Here is a 17890-nt window from a genome sequence, read left to right as displayed (position 1 = left end):
GAGTGTTAAATATCATGTTCAAGAGCTCAGGTCCGCTAGATTATGTCAGTTATAGCACATCCCATTATAAGCAACTTAGAGTTTTAATGTAAAGTATCTAAGAACTCCCAATGAAGTCGAACGTTTGATATTCATTCTGCAGTCATACTATAGACACACTTTTCAAATATCAAGGAGCATGGTATTCGTCCTCTTCAGACCATCAAATGGCTCCCAGGTAATCAAGATAATATAAAAACGCCTAGTCATCGACCCGGTTCCCATCAATGGTACACTCCTTTCTGGCAACCAATTCTGAACTGCCAGCTAATTAAAATCTGCTCTTGCCCTCCTTTTTCTTCTTATTAAGTTCCGCCTCTGTCTTTTGCCTCTTTCGGCTCTCCTGGGCAATCATTTCGCTCAGGTCGTCGTCGTATGCCCACTTGGCACCGACGCCCTCTTCCTTCTTACCCTCGTCAAACTTGCGCCGCAAGTCATCTTTGCTGATGCCGTCATTGTTTTGTATGGAGTCAAGGTCGAGGGCAACGTCAATGTCGCCAGGCTTCTTGCGCTTGCGCGAGTCGTCTTCAGCACCAAGAACTGGCAAGCCAGCTTGCTGAGCTGCCTGAGCCTGCTTAAGATCGTATACCCTGTCGCTACCAAAGAAACCTTCAGCACGCACTTGACGCTCTGGCAAGATGGTGTAGGCGGATCGGGGTGCGCTTGACTCTTCTGTTTCGTAGCCACGACGTTCCTTTCGTAGGTCCATCTCGCCATCAATAGCTGTCTCAACGCTTTGTCCATAGTCGGCTTGCGCTGTACTAGCGTAACCGCCAGGGGTTTCGAGGCCACTGGGCGTTTCAGTTCCACCAGGAACATCTTCCTCGTCCTCCTCTTCTTCCTCATCGTCCTCCTCTTCCTCTTCTTCTTCTGACTCCTCTTCACGAGGCTGCAACTCACCCCAAAGATTCTTCTCAACAGGCTCACCAGCCCCCGTCAAGATTTGCGCTGCCCCTTGACCTTGCGCGCCTGACGCTGCGAGACCAAAGACATCACCACCAAACAATGGCCTGTTGAACTCATCGACGGGGGGCTTGCCCCAACCGCCAGGGTGGAAACCCCATGAGCCTCCGGCGGGTGGCGGCGCATTTAGACCCGGGATCTTAAGAGTAGGGTAGGATGGGGGAGGTCCGAATCGTTGTTGGTTAATGAGCCATGGTGGCGGTGCGCCAGGGGGCATTCCGAGGGCTTCCTTAGTGGCCTCGGTGAGATCACCCGGTCGGAAATGTTGATAGTCAACCTCGGACTCCTTGCCCTCGTAGTAAACCTCACCAAACCGGGTGAGCTCGGGCTTGGTTTGGAAACGGAAGAAAGCATCGTAGAGTTTTTGGTAGTCGATATCCAGCTTGCCCATCTTGGGAGCAACACGCTCGCGCTGCTTCTGCTTCAGCGACTGTTCTGCTTGCTTATCGAGGACTGCATCGCGCATCTCCGTGATACCCGTTTCCGCGATAAACTGTGGAAGGCGGAAAGGTGGCTTTTCGATACCCCTCTTCGAAGATAAATACTCTCGCTTCAAGGACCAATGTGTCGGGACTGGCACAACGTTGCGCTGAGCCTTGATCTGCACAAGCAATCGAGGATCTGACGACGAGACGTCTTGCCATTCCACCACTTCAGGGATCTTGACGAGAGCCTTGAGCTCTGCGATGGAAAGCTTGGTGAGCTGCTTCTTCTTCTTTTTCGATAGTTTGGGTTGACCGGCATTTTCTTCGTCCTCATCAGGGATATCGTCATCGTCGGCATAGAATACTGTTCCTGTGTTTCCAGCGTTGGCCTCCTTGGCAATCTCATCCTCTTCCATCGACGCGCCGAACTTGTTGAAGATGTCCTTGTACATAGCATAAGCAGGATCCTCTTCCAGATCATCTGCATCGAGCGCGGAGCCATCTTCAGGAGCAGCATCTCCAGCATTAGACTCATTTTTCACTTCGAGGTCTGTCGTCGTGGATTCGGGCGCGGCATCGGTTTCTTCGGATTTGATGGCCTCGGTAGGTTCCTCGGTCTTGGCAGTAGAAGTCTGCGGCGCGTCAGTACTTGAGGTCACTACTGAAAAGGGATAGTCTGGACAAACCTCTGTTTGGGCTTTCTTCTGTTCCTTCTTCTTAGCCCTTCGCATCTGGTTCTTGGTCATCTTTGGGGCCGCCATGGCGAATCCGAAGCTGGCGACGGTGGCGTCGCGACGAGGTAATGTCTTTTATTTGCGGCAGGATTCGAGAGTTGGGTTGTGAGCTGGAAGACAGCGTAAAAACCGGCGAGCGCGAGTATGTACTGTTTGGGGTCCCTGCTCATGCCCAGGAAACAGAATGAGCTTGAAAGGACGTGTAGAAAAAGAGTCGTGATATGTGAGCTGAAGCAAATACACTTGGATGCGCTAACTAAGAGATTGGTTTGGCCGTCACGAGTGGAGTCATGCTCTACGCTGCCGTTCAAAAGTCTCCAAAAGCTTAACACAACAAAAATTGGACGCGGCTGAGCGGCTCGAGGCGCGTACCTACTAGCGCTATCAGCTTATCGCACGCGGTTGTCGGACAAACCACGGGTGACATGGAAGCGGCCGATTGATCGCTGTAAGCCACGTAATGTTAGTTACGGACTTATTACAGAAGACGCCAAGGGAAGACCCCCTGTAAACCCCCGTGTGCAATCTAATGTATCTGGCATCCAATCGATTCGTCGTCCCATTGGCGCCCCTTGATTTAATTATAGGCGGTACCTTGCTCATCCCACTTGCACCATTCCCTCTTTGACGTGAACGCCATCCACCAGCAGCTACAGTAACTTTATTGTAACTTGGCACCATCTTTTTTTCTAGTCAGCTTCATTATCTGTTCTGATCAAGCTAAACTCGCTCTTCTACAGAGTCGCATCGCAGTTCGATCAGCTGCTACCGTCTCTTCCGCTTTCGGTTTAACATCCATTCGTTTTCATCGCTTCCCCGGACCCCAGCGTCGTCGTTCTAGAACTACTTCGATCTGGCGTCTTGGCCTACAGAGGAACACTGACTATACTTGAGAGACAGCACATTACGACTCGACCCTTCACAAGCGATGCTACGGCCATAGCCTCTCGTCAACGCAATTGAACAATACTACCTTCGACTATTATCTTGTATTTTGTCGCTCGTTATCCGAACCGATCATTGCCTTATCTCTGGCCGTTGCGCCGTTAAACGTCACTACTCGCTGCTCTCCCTGCTTATCACTATATTGTGATGGAAAAGTTCCCCGACTTCGTCGACACGCCCTTGGGCGAGTCACCTTCAGACAGCCCTTCGAACACTCCTGGCTGGGCAAATGGCGCGCCCCCTCGTCCCTCCGATCGCTGGCTTCCAGTCTCGAAGCATGATAGCAACTGGTCGACGGCATCTCGAGGGCACACAAGGCAAAAGAGTCTCACTGATGCCATTCGCACAATAAGAGGTCGCAATGGCAGTGTTAGCCAGAATGCCCAAGAGATTGCCGACGCTCTACGTGCTCCTGTCTCCCCAAAGCTCATTGTACGCTCAATCTGCCGAGTTCCAAGTAAAGAGTACCAAGTACAAGTGCTGACCTGATGCTGCGCTACACAGATTCTGTGCCTAATGTGGTACGCCTCGTCTGCGCTCACAAACACCTCGTCCAAGTCTATTTTGATAGCTTTTGACAAGCCCGCCACCTTGACACTGGTTCAATTTGCCTTTGTATCCTCGTTGTGTATCTTCATGGCATGGCTAGCGACCATTTTCCCCGTCTTGCGCACAAAGGTTGCAGCTCTCAAGTACCCAATTCGAAAGCCGACCCGCGATGTTATCAGAACCACTCTTCCTCTCGCAGCGTTTCAGATCGGTGGTCACCTTCTCAGTTCAACAGCCACCTCCAAGATTCCCGTATCACTTGTTCACACCATCAAGGGTCTTTCCCCCCTCTTTACCGTCCTCGCTTATAGATTCGTGTACGACATCCGATACCCAAAGACCACTTATCTTTCTCTGATTCCTCTGACATTTGGTGTCATGTTGGCCTGCTCTGGTAAGACAACATACGGTGGAGAGCTTATTGGTGTTATCCACGCCCTCCTAGCAACTGTCATCTTTGTTACCCAAAACATCTTCTCTAAAAAGCTATTCAATGAGGCTGCCAAAGCTGAAGCTGAGTCACCGCACTCAATGTCGAAAAAGCTAGACAAGCTCAACTTGCTCTGCTACTCTTCTGGCATGGCCTTTCTTCTCACCTTGCCTATTTGGTTATGGTCTGAGGGATTCACTCTCCTCATGAACTTGTATCATGAGGGCTCGATTGATCTGAATGAGCAACCGAATTCAATGGACCATGGACGGCTCACACTTGAGTTCATCTTTAACGGTGTCTTTCACTTTGGCCAGAACATCCTTGCCTTTATCCTCCTTTCCATTGTTTCGCCTGTTACGTACTCAGTTGCCAGTCTCATCAAGCGTGTGTTTGTCATTGTCCTGGCTCTGGTGTGGTTCAGAAGTCCTACAACGCCGATTCAAGGAGTAGGTATAGCCCTTACCTTCTTGGGTCTGTACTTGTACGATAGAACCAAATCGAGCAACAAGGCCGATCAAAAAGCCCAATCAATGCAGGTCAAGAGATCATCATTGCTCCCTACCACCAACGGCGGCTTGCGGCCTACGCCTATTACAGAGTCTCCTCAAAGCACCGACCTCAACCCTTACCCTTACCGCGAAGGCTACTTTGGTCGCCCAACAGCAGCGGAGGATTCCAAGAAGAGTGACGATAGCGGTGCCCGAAGCCGGACTCCAGCCACTAGCAACGGCTGGCTTCCTCCTGGTACCAAGCAAGAAGATACATGGCAGCCTGGTGATCGAGTTGCTGGTGTCGCAAGATGACTCCCACTAGTTGCGTGTTAATTTTTGTTTTTTCTCGAACAGGATGAATGATATATAGAGTTTTTCAAGCAACGGCGTTGCTTATATTTAAACAGTTGGGTGAAATGTTTGGGTTCCTGTATGACATCTATAGGCTGGCGTTTTAGTGATACGAATGACACAGCGGCGGTTGTGAGCACCTCCAGAGGTGCTGGATACGATGCACCATTATGTGCTGCATTGAATGATAGTATTGGATTTCTTGGATAGACGAGTTTGATGATAAGTAGCCTGGCCTCAGGGTATCAGAAAAATTGACCGTTGAGAACATAAGAGACAGAATTAGTAGGTCATCCTCTGCTACTAAAACTATAGCTGTTAGGGTATTTATTTTTATACCTTGAGATTTAGAAGGTTAACCTTTCTGCTACCCAGTGACCTGGATAATATATTGATGAAGAGTAAAGGTTTAGGCATTATTTAGGAGCCTAAGTATTATATCATGCCTGTTAGGGTATTATTAATCTATCAGCCATTCTTCAACCTCCACCCCTATGCTTCTTCCTATTCCACGTATCACTTCCCAAGCAACATTAATCCTCCACTTGCCTCCTCGATCCATCACATCTCCTGCGCCTCCCACCCGTGTCAGCAACCGCAAGCTAGCAAGCGTCGATATAGCCATAGCTACATCTGCGTCAAGTCCTGCTGCGCCAACGGTAGTGCCGTCTGCCCACTCGCCTCGCACGGCAGCGAATATGGCCATCATGCGTTCGAGAACAAAAGCATGTGCGCCAAGCAGTTTACGAGCAATCTTTCGGTGCTTCGTACGGGTGGTCCCTCGGGCAACGCCACCTCCCCGACGGCGTTTGCGACCGTGGTGATATGTTGAGAAGAGCGTCAGGTCATGACGGGTTGCGTTATGAGAGGCGAGATAGGCTGATAGGAGAATAAGACGAGCGGTCGTGGGAAGGAGATTTGTAAGATCGGTCGCAGAGGCTGTAGGTTTCGTCGACGTAGTCTCGACAGGCTTGTTCTTCGGTCGAACAGAGACAATGCTCGGGTTAAGCAAAGACTCATCCTGGAAATGCACTCTGCCTGCGATAAGGAGTTTCGAGAACTCTTTCGGTAGATGCGTTCCAGCTAAGATAGGGGCTGTGAAGCGTGGCCAAAGTGCGTGGCAGCTATGTTTAAATGAAGGTAACGTTCGGGAGGCGGATTTCGTAAGGGAGTCGTATACTGCGGCACAGAAGCGAGTCCAGAGATCAACGGTTTCTTGTTGTGTACATGTAGCAATAGGCTTTGGTGGCGCAATAGATAGAATGCGGACGAATTCTTTCTTCTCGTACGGTGGAAACAGGAGGTGGGCTGAGGAGGGTGATCGTAGGAATCCGGCCGGCGGGGATGTGACGATGAAGACGCATGTGAGAGACGGAATCTGGATTCATAGATTAGCTGTGCGTCTAAGCTTTCATCGTAATGTACTTACAATTTCTGACAATCTCGCCAAAGCAGGCAATAATGTAGGAGGCGCATCTTTCTGTCGATCAATCGCATCTAGCACCAGGACGAAACGCCATCGAGGATCCCTTTTAGGATACTGGATCATCTTGACCAGCTCGACCGTCAACTGCGCCAACGTTTCGCATCGTCGCGGTACTTCTTCCCACTGTAGCACCTCGGCCACTTGTCCGACTATACTCTCGAATAGATGCCGTCCTGTGATGCATTGCACAGAATTGACCACTACAGCCTGTAGTCCGCCCGAGGAGGCATCGTTGTTGATATTTGTGACTATGTCGGAGACGAGCTGTGAAACGATGGCGGACTTTCCTGTTGCTGTCGCACCGTGGACTACCAGGTTTCGGCAAGGAGCTGTATCAGGCTATGATGAGGGTCAGTAATGATTCTCCTTGCCGTATATGCATTGATAGTAAGTAAACATACATGCAAGAGCGTTGCTAGGGAACGAATCTGATGCTCTCGGCAGGGATAAGATTCGAATAAGGGTGTCAGTATGCCTTCATCTGGGAGACTAAAGAGAGGCGCCATCTCTATCTGCTGTGCCCGAACTCTGCTGCTATTTGGTTGAAGTTGACGTTCATAAACTACAATTTCGAACGGTCCAGGAGACGCGTTTGGCGCGTTGCACGGTCCAGGGTACGTCACTCGGGAAATTATCGGCCGAGGTCTCTTATGTACCTAGGTACGGAGGCTCGAGTGTGAATCACTTGGCTATGAATTATTCGACTGTGAATCACTCCTATACGGAAGGCCGCCATCTTTAGATATAAGCGGAAGGTGCTAAAAATAATCCCAAGACTGGAAGGTACTGACATAGGTAGGATATATCTAGATCTCAAATATGATAATAGGTGCTTAGATGTCATTTTAGCACATTCTGCCATGTTTAAAAACGGACTAGCATTTCCTCATAGCATCAGAGAGAGAGAGGTATTAGGGTATATATAAATTGACAAGCATTCATTCAATAGGAAGTTATACCAGGAATTCAGATGTTATATGTGTGCCACCGTGAGAAGATACATACTAGGCATGTGTAATTGTCAAATTTATAATATAAGTGTATATTCCCAATGTCGACTATTTGGGTTCTGTTTCCTCCCAAACGCCATGTACAATGCTATACAAACATGATCTTCAGAAACCCTTGTATAGTCCCAACGCCGTTGCCATGCTCATTAAAACAAAACAGGTATATGCATTTTCATAGGCGTGCGTCTCTTATCAAATGCCTTAGTCCACCACTCATTCCAAATCCTCAATTCGTCATACAGCTTGTTCACAAGCAATTCTGGCTCCCACACAGGTGCAGGCGTTCCTTGGTTGGACTGTGTCTGCGTGAACTCGGGTACTCTGCGAGGAGCCTCAATCGTGATATTGGGTCCAGTAGTAACCCAAAGTCTGCGTATGTCGTCGACAATGTTGTTCGTGAAAGTTTTAACGTCCTTTTCAATTGGAGGGGTCGCTGCCCCTGGTCTTCGGAAGCTCGAGAGAAGAATTTCGGCTCTCAGGGAATAGTCCTCAACATCAACCATGTCGGCAACATACCGTTCAGCTCCATCAAGTCCGGCTCGCATGGACCTCAGAATCTGGACAACATCCGTCCAACAGCGATGGGTTATTGGTAAAAGAGATGAGCCATAGAGAGATGGCCACAGGATGTTTGACAAATATATGACTTGTGTAATCAGATGGACATGCTCTGCCTGAAGGGGTCCATCGGTCTGGCTAAGTTGTTCCAAAACGTTAACGACAGCACGGAATAGCACAAGTAAATTCTGCAAATCGCTTCCTGTCCATTCCCGACTGCTCACGCCATCAGCCATAAACATTCGTACAGCTTCTGCATAAACCTCAATCATCGCGAATGCGTAGCTTTCAACCCCAGCTGCACGCACGATAGCTGGCAGCATCTTACTGAGGATGAATGAGAGGATGTTCTCGTTTGCCATTCCTCTATGCAGCACCTGGACTTCGTCACCAAGCTTATTCTCCTTCATCGATATCTTGAAGTTGTTGCAGAGAAAATAAAACACTTGATGGACAACCCCGTTGTCACCTTCGCTCAATTTTATTCCATAAGACCTCATGGCAGCCACCTGTAACTGAGGGTCTTGGATGGACGGCGAGTACTCCCTGCTAATCTGATAGAAGTACTTGTCAATCTTGCAAATATCAGAGCCGTGGGCTCGGATGAGCGCAATGACATCCCGAACAAAAGCCACATAGCCAGGGTGTTCAGCAGAATCGTGACACATTGTGTGCAAATCTGACTGCATCTGCTCCATCACCAGCTTCAATGTCTTCGAATGCTCAGGCGTGATTTGTTTTTTGAGCGCTGGTCCAGCATCTCGTACTGACTTTCGCATCCACGATATGATGAACTCAAACAAATCACGATTTGAGTTGTAGTCTGGGTTAATAGAGAGCCCCATAACTGCTTCAGGAACGAACCCTTTCTGATGCTTCCATAACTGCTCTGCGAACTGGTTCTCATATGACAGATATGGTCGTGGTTTGACGATGGACAAAGCCCAAGCTTCAGAGAGAGAGAACCCAGCCTCTTTAAAATCATCGAGATCGTGCTTGAGGAGTGTTGTCAAGAACAAGGTTAAATGTCTCCGCTGATCAAGACTGCACTTGGCGGGAACGTCCTCGAAAAGACCATATTTACCGCGTCTAAACATGTCGGCCAGTCGCAGTAAGCCGCCATTAATAAACCTGACTGCGAGTCGAGCGGTTAATATAATGGCCTGCTCGGTGCAATGGGACATATCAGCAATTTTCGAAGGGTCGTCCTTTGTTCCTTGCGAAGAGAGGAGACATCTCGCCATAGAGAAGTAAACCTTCGAAAGATCATGATCAATGACCAGGAGGGCATCGTCCGCCTGAGCAGAATCCAGAATTTGACTCTCGCTTTCCTGACTCCCTTCATCATCCTTAAATGCGTCAACGTGGGAGAGAAAGGCATCCAGAGTGGATAGGGACGCTCGGAGGATAGACCAGTCAAACTCTGAAGGGTATGCAGTAAATCGGCGGAAGACCTGCTGTAGCTGTTGTGTGTTCAAAGCAAACGTGGCGGCTTCCAGATTGGGCGCGTGTTTCATGACATCCAGCGACATCGTCACGGACATATACAACACGTCCATTACAGCTCGTCTATTCATTGCCACCATGGCGTCTATTAAGCCTGGGTCGACGGTGTTGGCACCATCTTTGGACATCGCTAATACTTGCTGCTGCATGTCGCTTTGGACCGAATCAAACTGATCCATCACGGATTGAAAGAAGTTGTTGCGCCATTGACTAAATGGTTTGAACGCCGTAGTGGCTTCTCCGGTTGAGATAACAAACCTAGCCAGCTGGCTCCATGCTCGCAAATTGATCAAGCACGCCTCTTTATGAGAGCTTGCCGGGGTGACAAGTCTCTCGATCAAATGGGCACCCGGGCGAAGTTCTGCTGGTGACGCCCAAAACAAAGTGCAAAGAAGGTCATGGTGGTTTCGCAAGGCAGCCAAGTCGCGTTCCTGGATTACCTGCTCTTTGAGAAGTTGACGGTTGTGGTTTGGCATCGTGCGAGCAATCAGGTTTCGGATATCTTTCGTGTCACTGAACTTCCTGATGCTCAAGGCTATGAGCTTAAGGAAAATGTGAAAGCAGTTGTCGGCTTTGTCAATAGACAATGATGGGCTGCCAGCAAGTTCGTCCAGAAATTTCGGTGAAGCATATACTTCTTCGTTGCGGAAGTGAGCAAGATTCTGAGAGCCAAAGAAATCGAAGATAACACCGATCACCGGCACACACTTGCGCCACCCCCATTGCTGTACAAGATAGTGACAGCGACCAACCAACGCACGGCAGTAGTTACTGAAACTTGGTGATTGTTGTGAGTTTTCCTGGTAAATCTGGAAAACCTTCTTGAGTAACTTCTGCGGCAGTGACCACCCATCAACAACCATGTCATCATACCTTCTGCCCGCAACAACAATTCCTTTGTCGTTGAATTCAGTAAGCGGTAAAAGGGTGAACATGTTTCTCCACAAGCGCTCATGGATACTTGCATCGATACTTGTCGACGCCTCAGGTGTGTCTATGACTGCATAAAGAGTATCCCAGAATGATGCTCGAGGAATGTGGGCATGCTCTAGGACCTTCATGTTGATCACCCACGAATGAATGACGGGCATGCTGTTCCTCAGACCACGTTCTCTCACGCGAGAACTTTTTAGGTCCTCATATGTCTTTGTAATATGATTTATGCCAGTCATCATAAGTGAGGTAACGGCAGTCCTAGACAACCCCTTGAGCAAATCCTCTATTTGAAATTGTTCGCTCATCAAGGATGCTTCGCCCTGGCAAAGTCTCTGGACAAATAGTGTAGCTAGAAGCAGATGATCATAGACGCATGCAACAAGAGAGTAGCGAGGTTGTGTGGTGTCGTCCTGTTGTCGCAAAAGAGCCCCTATCCGGCCGTTGAATCCTTGGAGTGCTTCAAGCACCCTGCATACAAATGTCTTGACCTGTGTGTGATCTGCAAAACTCAGAGAATCCAGCACGAATTTCATAATGAATCTGGCAGCACTTGTGGCGAATTTGGAGTCAAGAACTTCCTCATTTATCGGAATACGCTCCAGCTGGTCCGCTGTAGAATCAAGGAGGACGCCCAGCTCAGATGATACTTGGGCATCCCAGGGACCCCACCTGAGTACTTGATCACCAAAGTTGAATGATATTCGTGGTCGAGCTTCAAGCAAATGTTGACAAGTGATATCACGGGTTGCTGATTCGAGGACACCACTGCCGATCAGAGTTGACTCGTGAAAGTAAGCATGGGAATCCAGAGGGAAAATCTCGAAATGGTGGGTGTAATGGGTGCCATATGGCCCTAGACCCTGCATTTTCCCTCCACTTGCCTCAACAGACTGGATAGGCTCAGGATCTTCCATCAACATTGTGGGGATCGGATCGTCAGCACGACTAAACTGTGGTGCCTCAACGTCGATACATTGAGGTCTCGTCTTCTTCCGAAATCGTGACTTGTTTTGATTCACAGAGGGTTTCTCGACAACCCGGAGAGGAACCGGGTGCTCTTCTGGGGGTGGGCTCGCCGGGTAAAATGTATCAGGTGCGTTGTCGAAGGTCATGATACTTGAAGCAGAAAGATCACCACGCTGTTTTCGGAACAGGCGATCCAGTCTTCTCTTGGTTGCATTGAAAGAAAGGCGGGCGGTTTGATCTGTCTCGTCGGTTTCCAACTGGGCTGGCCGCGCAAATCCTGAGCCAGATCGGGTCAACGTAGTCGAGCGAGGCTTTCGCATCGTTTGAGATTCTCCAGCATTGTTGTCCGCCTGATACCGTACAGACCCGGCCTGGCTAACTTGTTTCACCAAACGACGTGGTACGTCACGGTGCATATTTGCATGTCGTGGGGCAGGCGACCCATTCCCAGAAGTTTCACGTAGCGGTTGCTCAGGGCCTCTGGGCTTCGGTCTAGATTTTTTGGCTTTCAGGGCGGTGGTGACAGACTGGCGTTGAGGAATCGACCCGGATCTCCAGTTGTTCAAGACAGATACAGCGTCGATGTGATCATCTCTAGTGGCAAGCTTGATGGACTTTCTGCTTGAGCTGCTTCTTCCCATATCTTGCCGTCGTGTCGCAGAGCGAGCTGCAATCTTCAAGAAGCGAGGCGCATTCGGTTCAACAACATCAAGGATACTGAGACGAGGAGGTGCATATCGTTTTCGAGCATTTTTTGACGACCGTTTTCTTCCGTGGGGTTTCCGTTTCGCTGCTGGCTGCCGGCTCTTCCTAACGGCTGCTGGTGCAGAGTTGCCACGAGATCCAGAAAGCATACTCGTAATTCTAGGCTGATGGGGCCCTTTCGAAGCTGAAGGCGTACGCTGTGTACTAGAGTTCTTGTGTCGTTTTGCAGTTCCTTGGAAAGACTCTGATAGCTTCAGTTGACGCTTCCTTCCAGAAACCATATGATCAACAGCGTTGTCCTCAATCACGGATCCATCATCGTCAGAAAGGTCCTCTGGGATAAGTATAGGTGATTCATCTCTAATGAAAAGACGAGTCTGTTTATGAAAAGTTTCGTCTGTTGTTTCCTGCATGACAGGTGCAGGTGCAGAGTCGCCATCGTCATCGGATTCCTCAAATGTTTCCAGGGCTGTGGGAGTATTCGGTGTAGCAATGCGTCTTTGTGCAACACCCCGCCTTATTTCTTGTTCGGGTAAAAACGCAGCAGGCTTCTTGTGAACGTCTTTTGAAGTTTTCTTGTGGCCAGCTTGCTGATCCAACCGCAACCACGAGGCAGGAAGCACTCCTCTTATCCGACGTCCAACTGTGGTCACCATCTCGGATCCGCTCTCAGAACCGGAATCCGAATCCGATTGAGCTGCAGCGTCTTCGTCATTCGGTTGCGAAGTAGTCGTTGGCCCAGCAAGCTCATCCTCAGAATCGCTTGGGCTCCTAAGAGCCGGGCGTTGCGTCAACCTGACAAATGATTGAGCCTGTCCGGTAGATACTGGGAATGGAGGTGCCATCCCTTGATGGGAGCCATCTGCAGTAGGCAAGGAACCATCTCCGTTCATTCGTGAGCTTCGTTGTGCAGCAGGCGAATACATGGCGAAAGGCTTCAATCTCAATGCCCAGGCGGGCTCCAGTGGGTCGCTATGGACAACGTCATATTTCTTGCGTTTCCGTGCAGAAGATCGGGATGGCGAAGGTTTGCGTTTGGCTGTTTGCTTCGTTGCAGTTGTTGGTGGTCGTGTTTTGAAGTCTTTCAATTCAGGAAGGTCGTCGCCAGCTATACTTGTGCTTTCAGTGTCTCCTGTTGAGCTTGCCTGGCTACTTGGCCCTGCACGATCGACCCTCGGCGAAGTCTTCGGTGGCGAAGGGGACGGAATATCGAGTGTGTCCATGCCATCCGGGAAGTCTTCCAAGCCCCTCGGCTGGCTCTCGTCGGATACATCTGGTAAGTGTGATTCCTGACTTTCCTCTTCGAATTCCTTATCTTGCGAAGCTTCCTCCTCAGTTTGCCGCCTGCGTCTCTTTTCTTCCTCAGTGACAACTTTGATGGGCCTGAGACCATGGTTTCTGAGCGTGGTAGAGTAGTGTGACGCCTCTATCATGTATGGATGTTCCTGAATCGGTTTGCGCTTTCGAAAGGATCTCTCATGTGGGACGGCTGCTTGTTGAGCAGTCTGATATTCATCGACGCCCAAGTCTTGGCTTTGCACCGGTGCCAATCCACCATCTCCGGTGACAAGCACTGAGGAAGGGCGTGTAGCATCACGGTTGTTGGTAAACTCTGGCGGAGGCGACGACCTCTCAACGTAGTTGTTCAACGCACCTTCACTGGCTCGATGCTCTTGCTGAGTTTGATCTACATTTCCAGATTCGGTGGGTGCAGTCGGTGGTCGAGGATGTAAGTGGCCAACATCGGGGAGGTCGTCATCAGAATGTATCGAGGAGAGAGGTGAAGATGATGGTACATCCCACACATCAGGAATTGGGACATTGGCTGCTGGTGGCTTAGTCGTTGCTTCGTCTTTCTGACTTGGCGTGCTGGTTGCAAGGCCTGGTTGCGCAAGCTCTTGTGATGAGTCGGGGATATCCCAGATATCGTTATTTTGCTGATTTTCTTCTTGGTTGTTGGCAAGCGTCTCTTCTTGGCTGTCGATTTGTTCGGTATCGATAGTATTTATCGGTATGATCCCTGGCAAAGAGGGTAGTTCCTGGCTCTCGAAACCATCTTCTTCTTCAGAATCAGGGACTTCTCCCAACTCCATCCAGTTGGTCATGGTCTATGTATGGCATAATCTTGTCGTATGCATGGTCTCGGGTTGTGGGTTAGGCTTCGTTGTTTGGTATGATCTGACTAAAATAATGAAGGTTTCAAGTTAGAAATGACATGGTTGTAAAGGTCGTGGTTGCGCTTCGTCAGGGTCGTTGCTAGGTTGTTAATTGATTTCTTGCTGGACGTGACAGGGAACGCGATCAAGGAAATAGAAAGACGCGTTAGGCAAAGCTTCCAGCGCGTTGACTCCAAGTTTTAGTGGGGAAACCCTGAACCTTCAGCATGCAGATGACCGTAAACCCGCTAATTTCGATGTGGGTCTGTAAACTAGACTAGCAGACTAGAGATGGATCATCTCGAACTCACCAGCCGCAACCGAACCTACCCTTTACTTCTACGCATGGGTCTCACTTGGAGAGGAAATACTACCAACGCAGGCTCTAAGATCCCTTTCATTAGGAATTACTTAAAATGCATGTCTTTGAAAGAGCATTGCCGTTGGCTTTGACCGTATTCTGCGGAGTCGTCGGAGGTTAGCCAGCCATTATCTCTCAAACAGAGCATCCAGTGTTAAACTTGTCATGCTCACCACCTTTGTTAGGGATATACACCTTTCAGCCAATATTTGCGCCTGATGCGCAAAAGAAGATCGATCCTTCAAAAAGGTAAAAGCTATTACCATCACTCTAAGTTAATTCTGACACAATTTCAGTACTGAGAAGAAGACGGAATTTGTTAATGATTCGACATCAAAGACGAAATGATCGCCCACCTGACATTTCATCTGGGCAGTCAGGCATATAAATATCAAATAAATACACCAAAAAAGAGGAAGACACCTCAACATTTTAACAGTTCATCGAATCCATTCCAGCATTGGCTTCTATACTATGCCTGCAGTCTGCTTTGTTGATAATTTTTGAGTATATTGAGAAGACGATGGCTCCGGCTACTGGGTAACAGAAATGTTAGCCTGCCGTCATGCTCCAGGCTAAAAAGGTCTCTCTGAATAGAACACCTACCTATGATATTCCATGCCAACTGCTTAGAACATGGGAGCTTCCAAGCCCCAGAGGAGGCCTTCCCAGTCCATTCCGTCCAAGTCCATGTTGAATCCCAGATCATTCAACTCCTGAGAAGAAACTCCTACGTCACTGGGAGTTGTTTCCGTTGACATGATTGCCGTTGATGAATTAGGTGTAGGTGGAAGGTTTTTACCCACTGGCCTTGGGTGATGCCGTTCCTTTGGTTTGACCACGGGCAAGGACACCTTGTGTTTATTCATCACCTGTCTCAGAAGGTCCTGAATACGTGCTGTGGGTCTCGAGTGTTCCTTTGCTGTCTCCAGAATATGCCATGCTTCAGCCAAGTCCTGCCGTCTCTGTTCTTTCTCGTCGGCATCAACGCCAAGACAGAAGTCTAGTAGTAGAACTATACTGGCGATGAAGACGCTGTGCAAGGCCAAACATAGCCGAAGCCTCGTCGCTTTGAACGTTGTGTCTTCCTCCTCCATTTGTGTTTCTGCTTGGATGACCATTCGTGCAGAATCAAGGCAGGCTCTCCGTGATTGAGCATACGCAGGCTCTACCGCCCCCCGAGCCAAGTATGGGAGATGAAGCTTGCATCTTTGTCCGTAAATGAAGGTCTTCATAATGTGGCGTTGAATGACTATGTCTGGTTGTCTCTGAACATCATCAGGGGGCAATTGCTGCACTTCCATAGCGTTCAACTTCATAAAAGGGGGAAGCTCGTCTATGAACCGCTCCATACCAGCGTCTATCCCCAGTACCATGTCGTAAGGATCGCCCTGTTGGTTTGGAGAAGAGAGAGATACTCGCTCCGTGAAATCCCGAATCACATCCCCGATTTTCATTCTTTGCATGAAATAGGACATACTCGTTGACTCGGTCAATGGTCTCCCAACCATCTCCTTCCCCTCTACCAGGTCTTCGTCATTGATGTTCAGGGGCTTTCTAATATTCATATATTGAGGGTTAATAGCACAAGTGCCCTCATGAGGACCTGGGAATCGCGCCATCATTCTAGGGAATCATTAGTGGGATGAAGCGATTAAATGGGAACACGGAGTCTTACGTATCTGTTATGACAAGATACCACCAGACTCGTCGAGCTATCTCAGCCTTTAGATTGCTGAATTGGGTAATTAGCGTCGAAGGCTGCTGGTGTGGGTGATCTAGACGATGGACGCCAAGCTCACGGCATATTGTGATGGCTTGAAATAAACAGTTTCGAGCTCGTGCTGAAATGCCTTCCAGGTTGAGCAAGACGAAGCTCAAAATAATGAGCCCCTGTGCCAACTCCAAACCCACTTCAGACCTCCGTTGGGCCGTATCAAATACATCAAAAGCTGCCTTGAGCCAGCCAAATGATTGATTATTTGACTCTGAAAAGTCCAAAAACAGGGGCGTCATGTCGTTGTCTGTTGCTGTCCAGCCATATGTGACATTGGTACAGAGCGCAAGCATGAGGAAAACCTGGCATAATTGGGGTTCTTCACCTCTCTCTAGAGTATCGTAAACCTCATCTACTAGCTTATATACGCTTGGGTTGTGAACGACATGGTGCATGTATGTAATGACCGAGGTATATTTGTGAATCAGCATTTTGGTCTCGTGTCGTTGGGGAAGCCAGATGCATCTTGTCGGTTCCAGTGAGAGAAGACCTGAAGGAACGCTTGAGTTTTGGAACAGATAAGATGATGGCTGAGCGATTGAGCGGATAGGGCAGACGCGGAAAAGAATTTGGTCTACGAGCACAGAGTCCTAAAGTAGGTATGTGAGTAAGCTTCTTGAGCCATGACTATAGAAACTCACCGATGGCTTGGGGCCAAGACATGTCCTCTCGAGCCAAAGAGCGTCAGCAGTCAGATTCTGGACATTGGCAGGTAAAGCATGCGACGGCTCTGATGAGCGCGCCTGCGTTCTAGTTCTTGGCACATCATCACTGCTGCATGCACTTGAGGATGCTATCGATGTTGCGGGAGGATTGCTCTCAGTCTGGTTGGTCCGTAGTGCAAGGAGAGCCTCCAGCTTCTCCAGTCGGTTAAGTATCTCGGCTTCCCGGTCCGTAGGCGGCGGATCTCCGCGCTTGGCTATCGGCCGTGAGACCGGAGCTGTAGCTGTAGCTGTAAGCCGGGGTGGGTCTTGGGATTGACACTGGACTCCGCGGCTTGTGCAATTGGAGCACGGAAAGTCGCGACTACAGCGCAACTTTCGTACACGACAGAAGTGGCACGAAACAGGTCGTTGACGAGGCTGACGGCCCATGTCTGGCGTAACGAGTAATCTAGTCCGTACAAAGGATTGTGGCACAAATGGTCTGAGGATTTGCCGGCTTGTTGTGATGAATGAATTGAAGAGCTGTGTTAAAACGCATGGAGATCGATCTTGACCATGGAAACTCCACGGACTATCCGTGGTCCCGACTCCGACATCTCGTCCCGGGATCACTATAACAACTGAATCCTTTGCACTTTTGGCTTTGCTTACGGCTCCAATTAGTTTCATGTGGCTAATACTATTGGCTCAGGAGTGCAGTATTAGCCATCATGCAGATAAATGACGAAGCTTGTCCTCAGGGTACCAGAAGAATTGGCCGCTGAGAACATAAGAGACGAAATTAGTAGGTCATTTTATGCTACTAAAACTATAGTCTTTAGGCTAATTATTTTT

The 17890-nt window shown here is 49.1% G+C and overlaps 5 protein-coding genes across 5 annotated transcripts, besides 1 other annotated feature; 1 reads left to right on the top strand and 4 right to left on the bottom strand.

Annotated features, from left to right (window-relative positions):
- Positions 1-310: 310 nt before the first annotated feature.
- Positions 311-2188, bottom strand: FPSE_10653 (uncharacterized protein; the record flags this gene model as incomplete). The annotated part of the gene is made up of 2 exons (XM_009263770.1): positions 311-2059; positions 2114-2188. The coding sequence occupies 2 exons, from the start codon at positions 2186-2188 to the stop codon at positions 311-313; spliced, it is 1824 nt and encodes a 607-aa protein (XP_009262045.1).
- Positions 858-911: a repeat region.
- A 1065-nt stretch (positions 2189-3253) lies between the features above and the next one.
- On the top strand, positions 3254-4891 carry FPSE_10652 (uncharacterized protein; the record flags this gene model as incomplete). Its single annotated transcript, XM_009263769.1, has 2 exons — positions 3254-3538; positions 3611-4891. 2 exons carry the CDS (start codon positions 3254-3256, stop codon positions 4889-4891), a joined length of 1566 nt encoding a protein of 521 aa, XP_009262044.1.
- A 499-nt stretch (positions 4892-5390) lies between these two features.
- FPSE_10651 (uncharacterized protein) lies at positions 5391-6922 on the bottom strand (the record flags this gene model as incomplete). The annotated part of the gene is made up of 3 exons (XM_009263768.1): positions 5391-6308; positions 6360-6755; positions 6818-6922. 3 exons carry the CDS (start codon positions 6920-6922, stop codon positions 5391-5393), a joined length of 1419 nt encoding a protein of 472 aa, XP_009262043.1.
- A 650-nt stretch (positions 6923-7572) lies between these two features.
- On the bottom strand, positions 7573-14202 carry FPSE_10650 (uncharacterized protein; the record flags this gene model as incomplete). The annotated part of the gene is made up of 1 exon (XM_009263767.1): positions 7573-14202. One exon carries the CDS (start codon positions 14200-14202, stop codon positions 7573-7575), a length of 6630 nt encoding a protein of 2209 aa, XP_009262042.1.
- Positions 14203-15243: 1041 nt separating this feature from the next.
- FPSE_10649 (uncharacterized protein) lies at positions 15244-17485 on the bottom strand (the record flags this gene model as incomplete). Its single annotated transcript, XM_009263766.1, has 3 exons — positions 15244-16240; positions 16293-16981; positions 17033-17485. 3 exons carry the CDS (start codon positions 17483-17485, stop codon positions 15244-15246), a joined length of 2139 nt encoding a protein of 712 aa, XP_009262041.1.
- Positions 17486-17890: the final 405 nt, after the last annotated feature.

This window comes from Fusarium pseudograminearum, chromosome 2, assembly GCF_000303195.2.
Source record: "Fusarium pseudograminearum CS3096 chromosome 2, whole genome shotgun sequence".
Lineage (NCBI taxonomy): Eukaryota > Fungi > Ascomycota > Sordariomycetes > Hypocreales > Nectriaceae > Fusarium > Fusarium pseudograminearum.
This window is presented reverse-complemented; position numbering and strand designations above follow the sequence as displayed.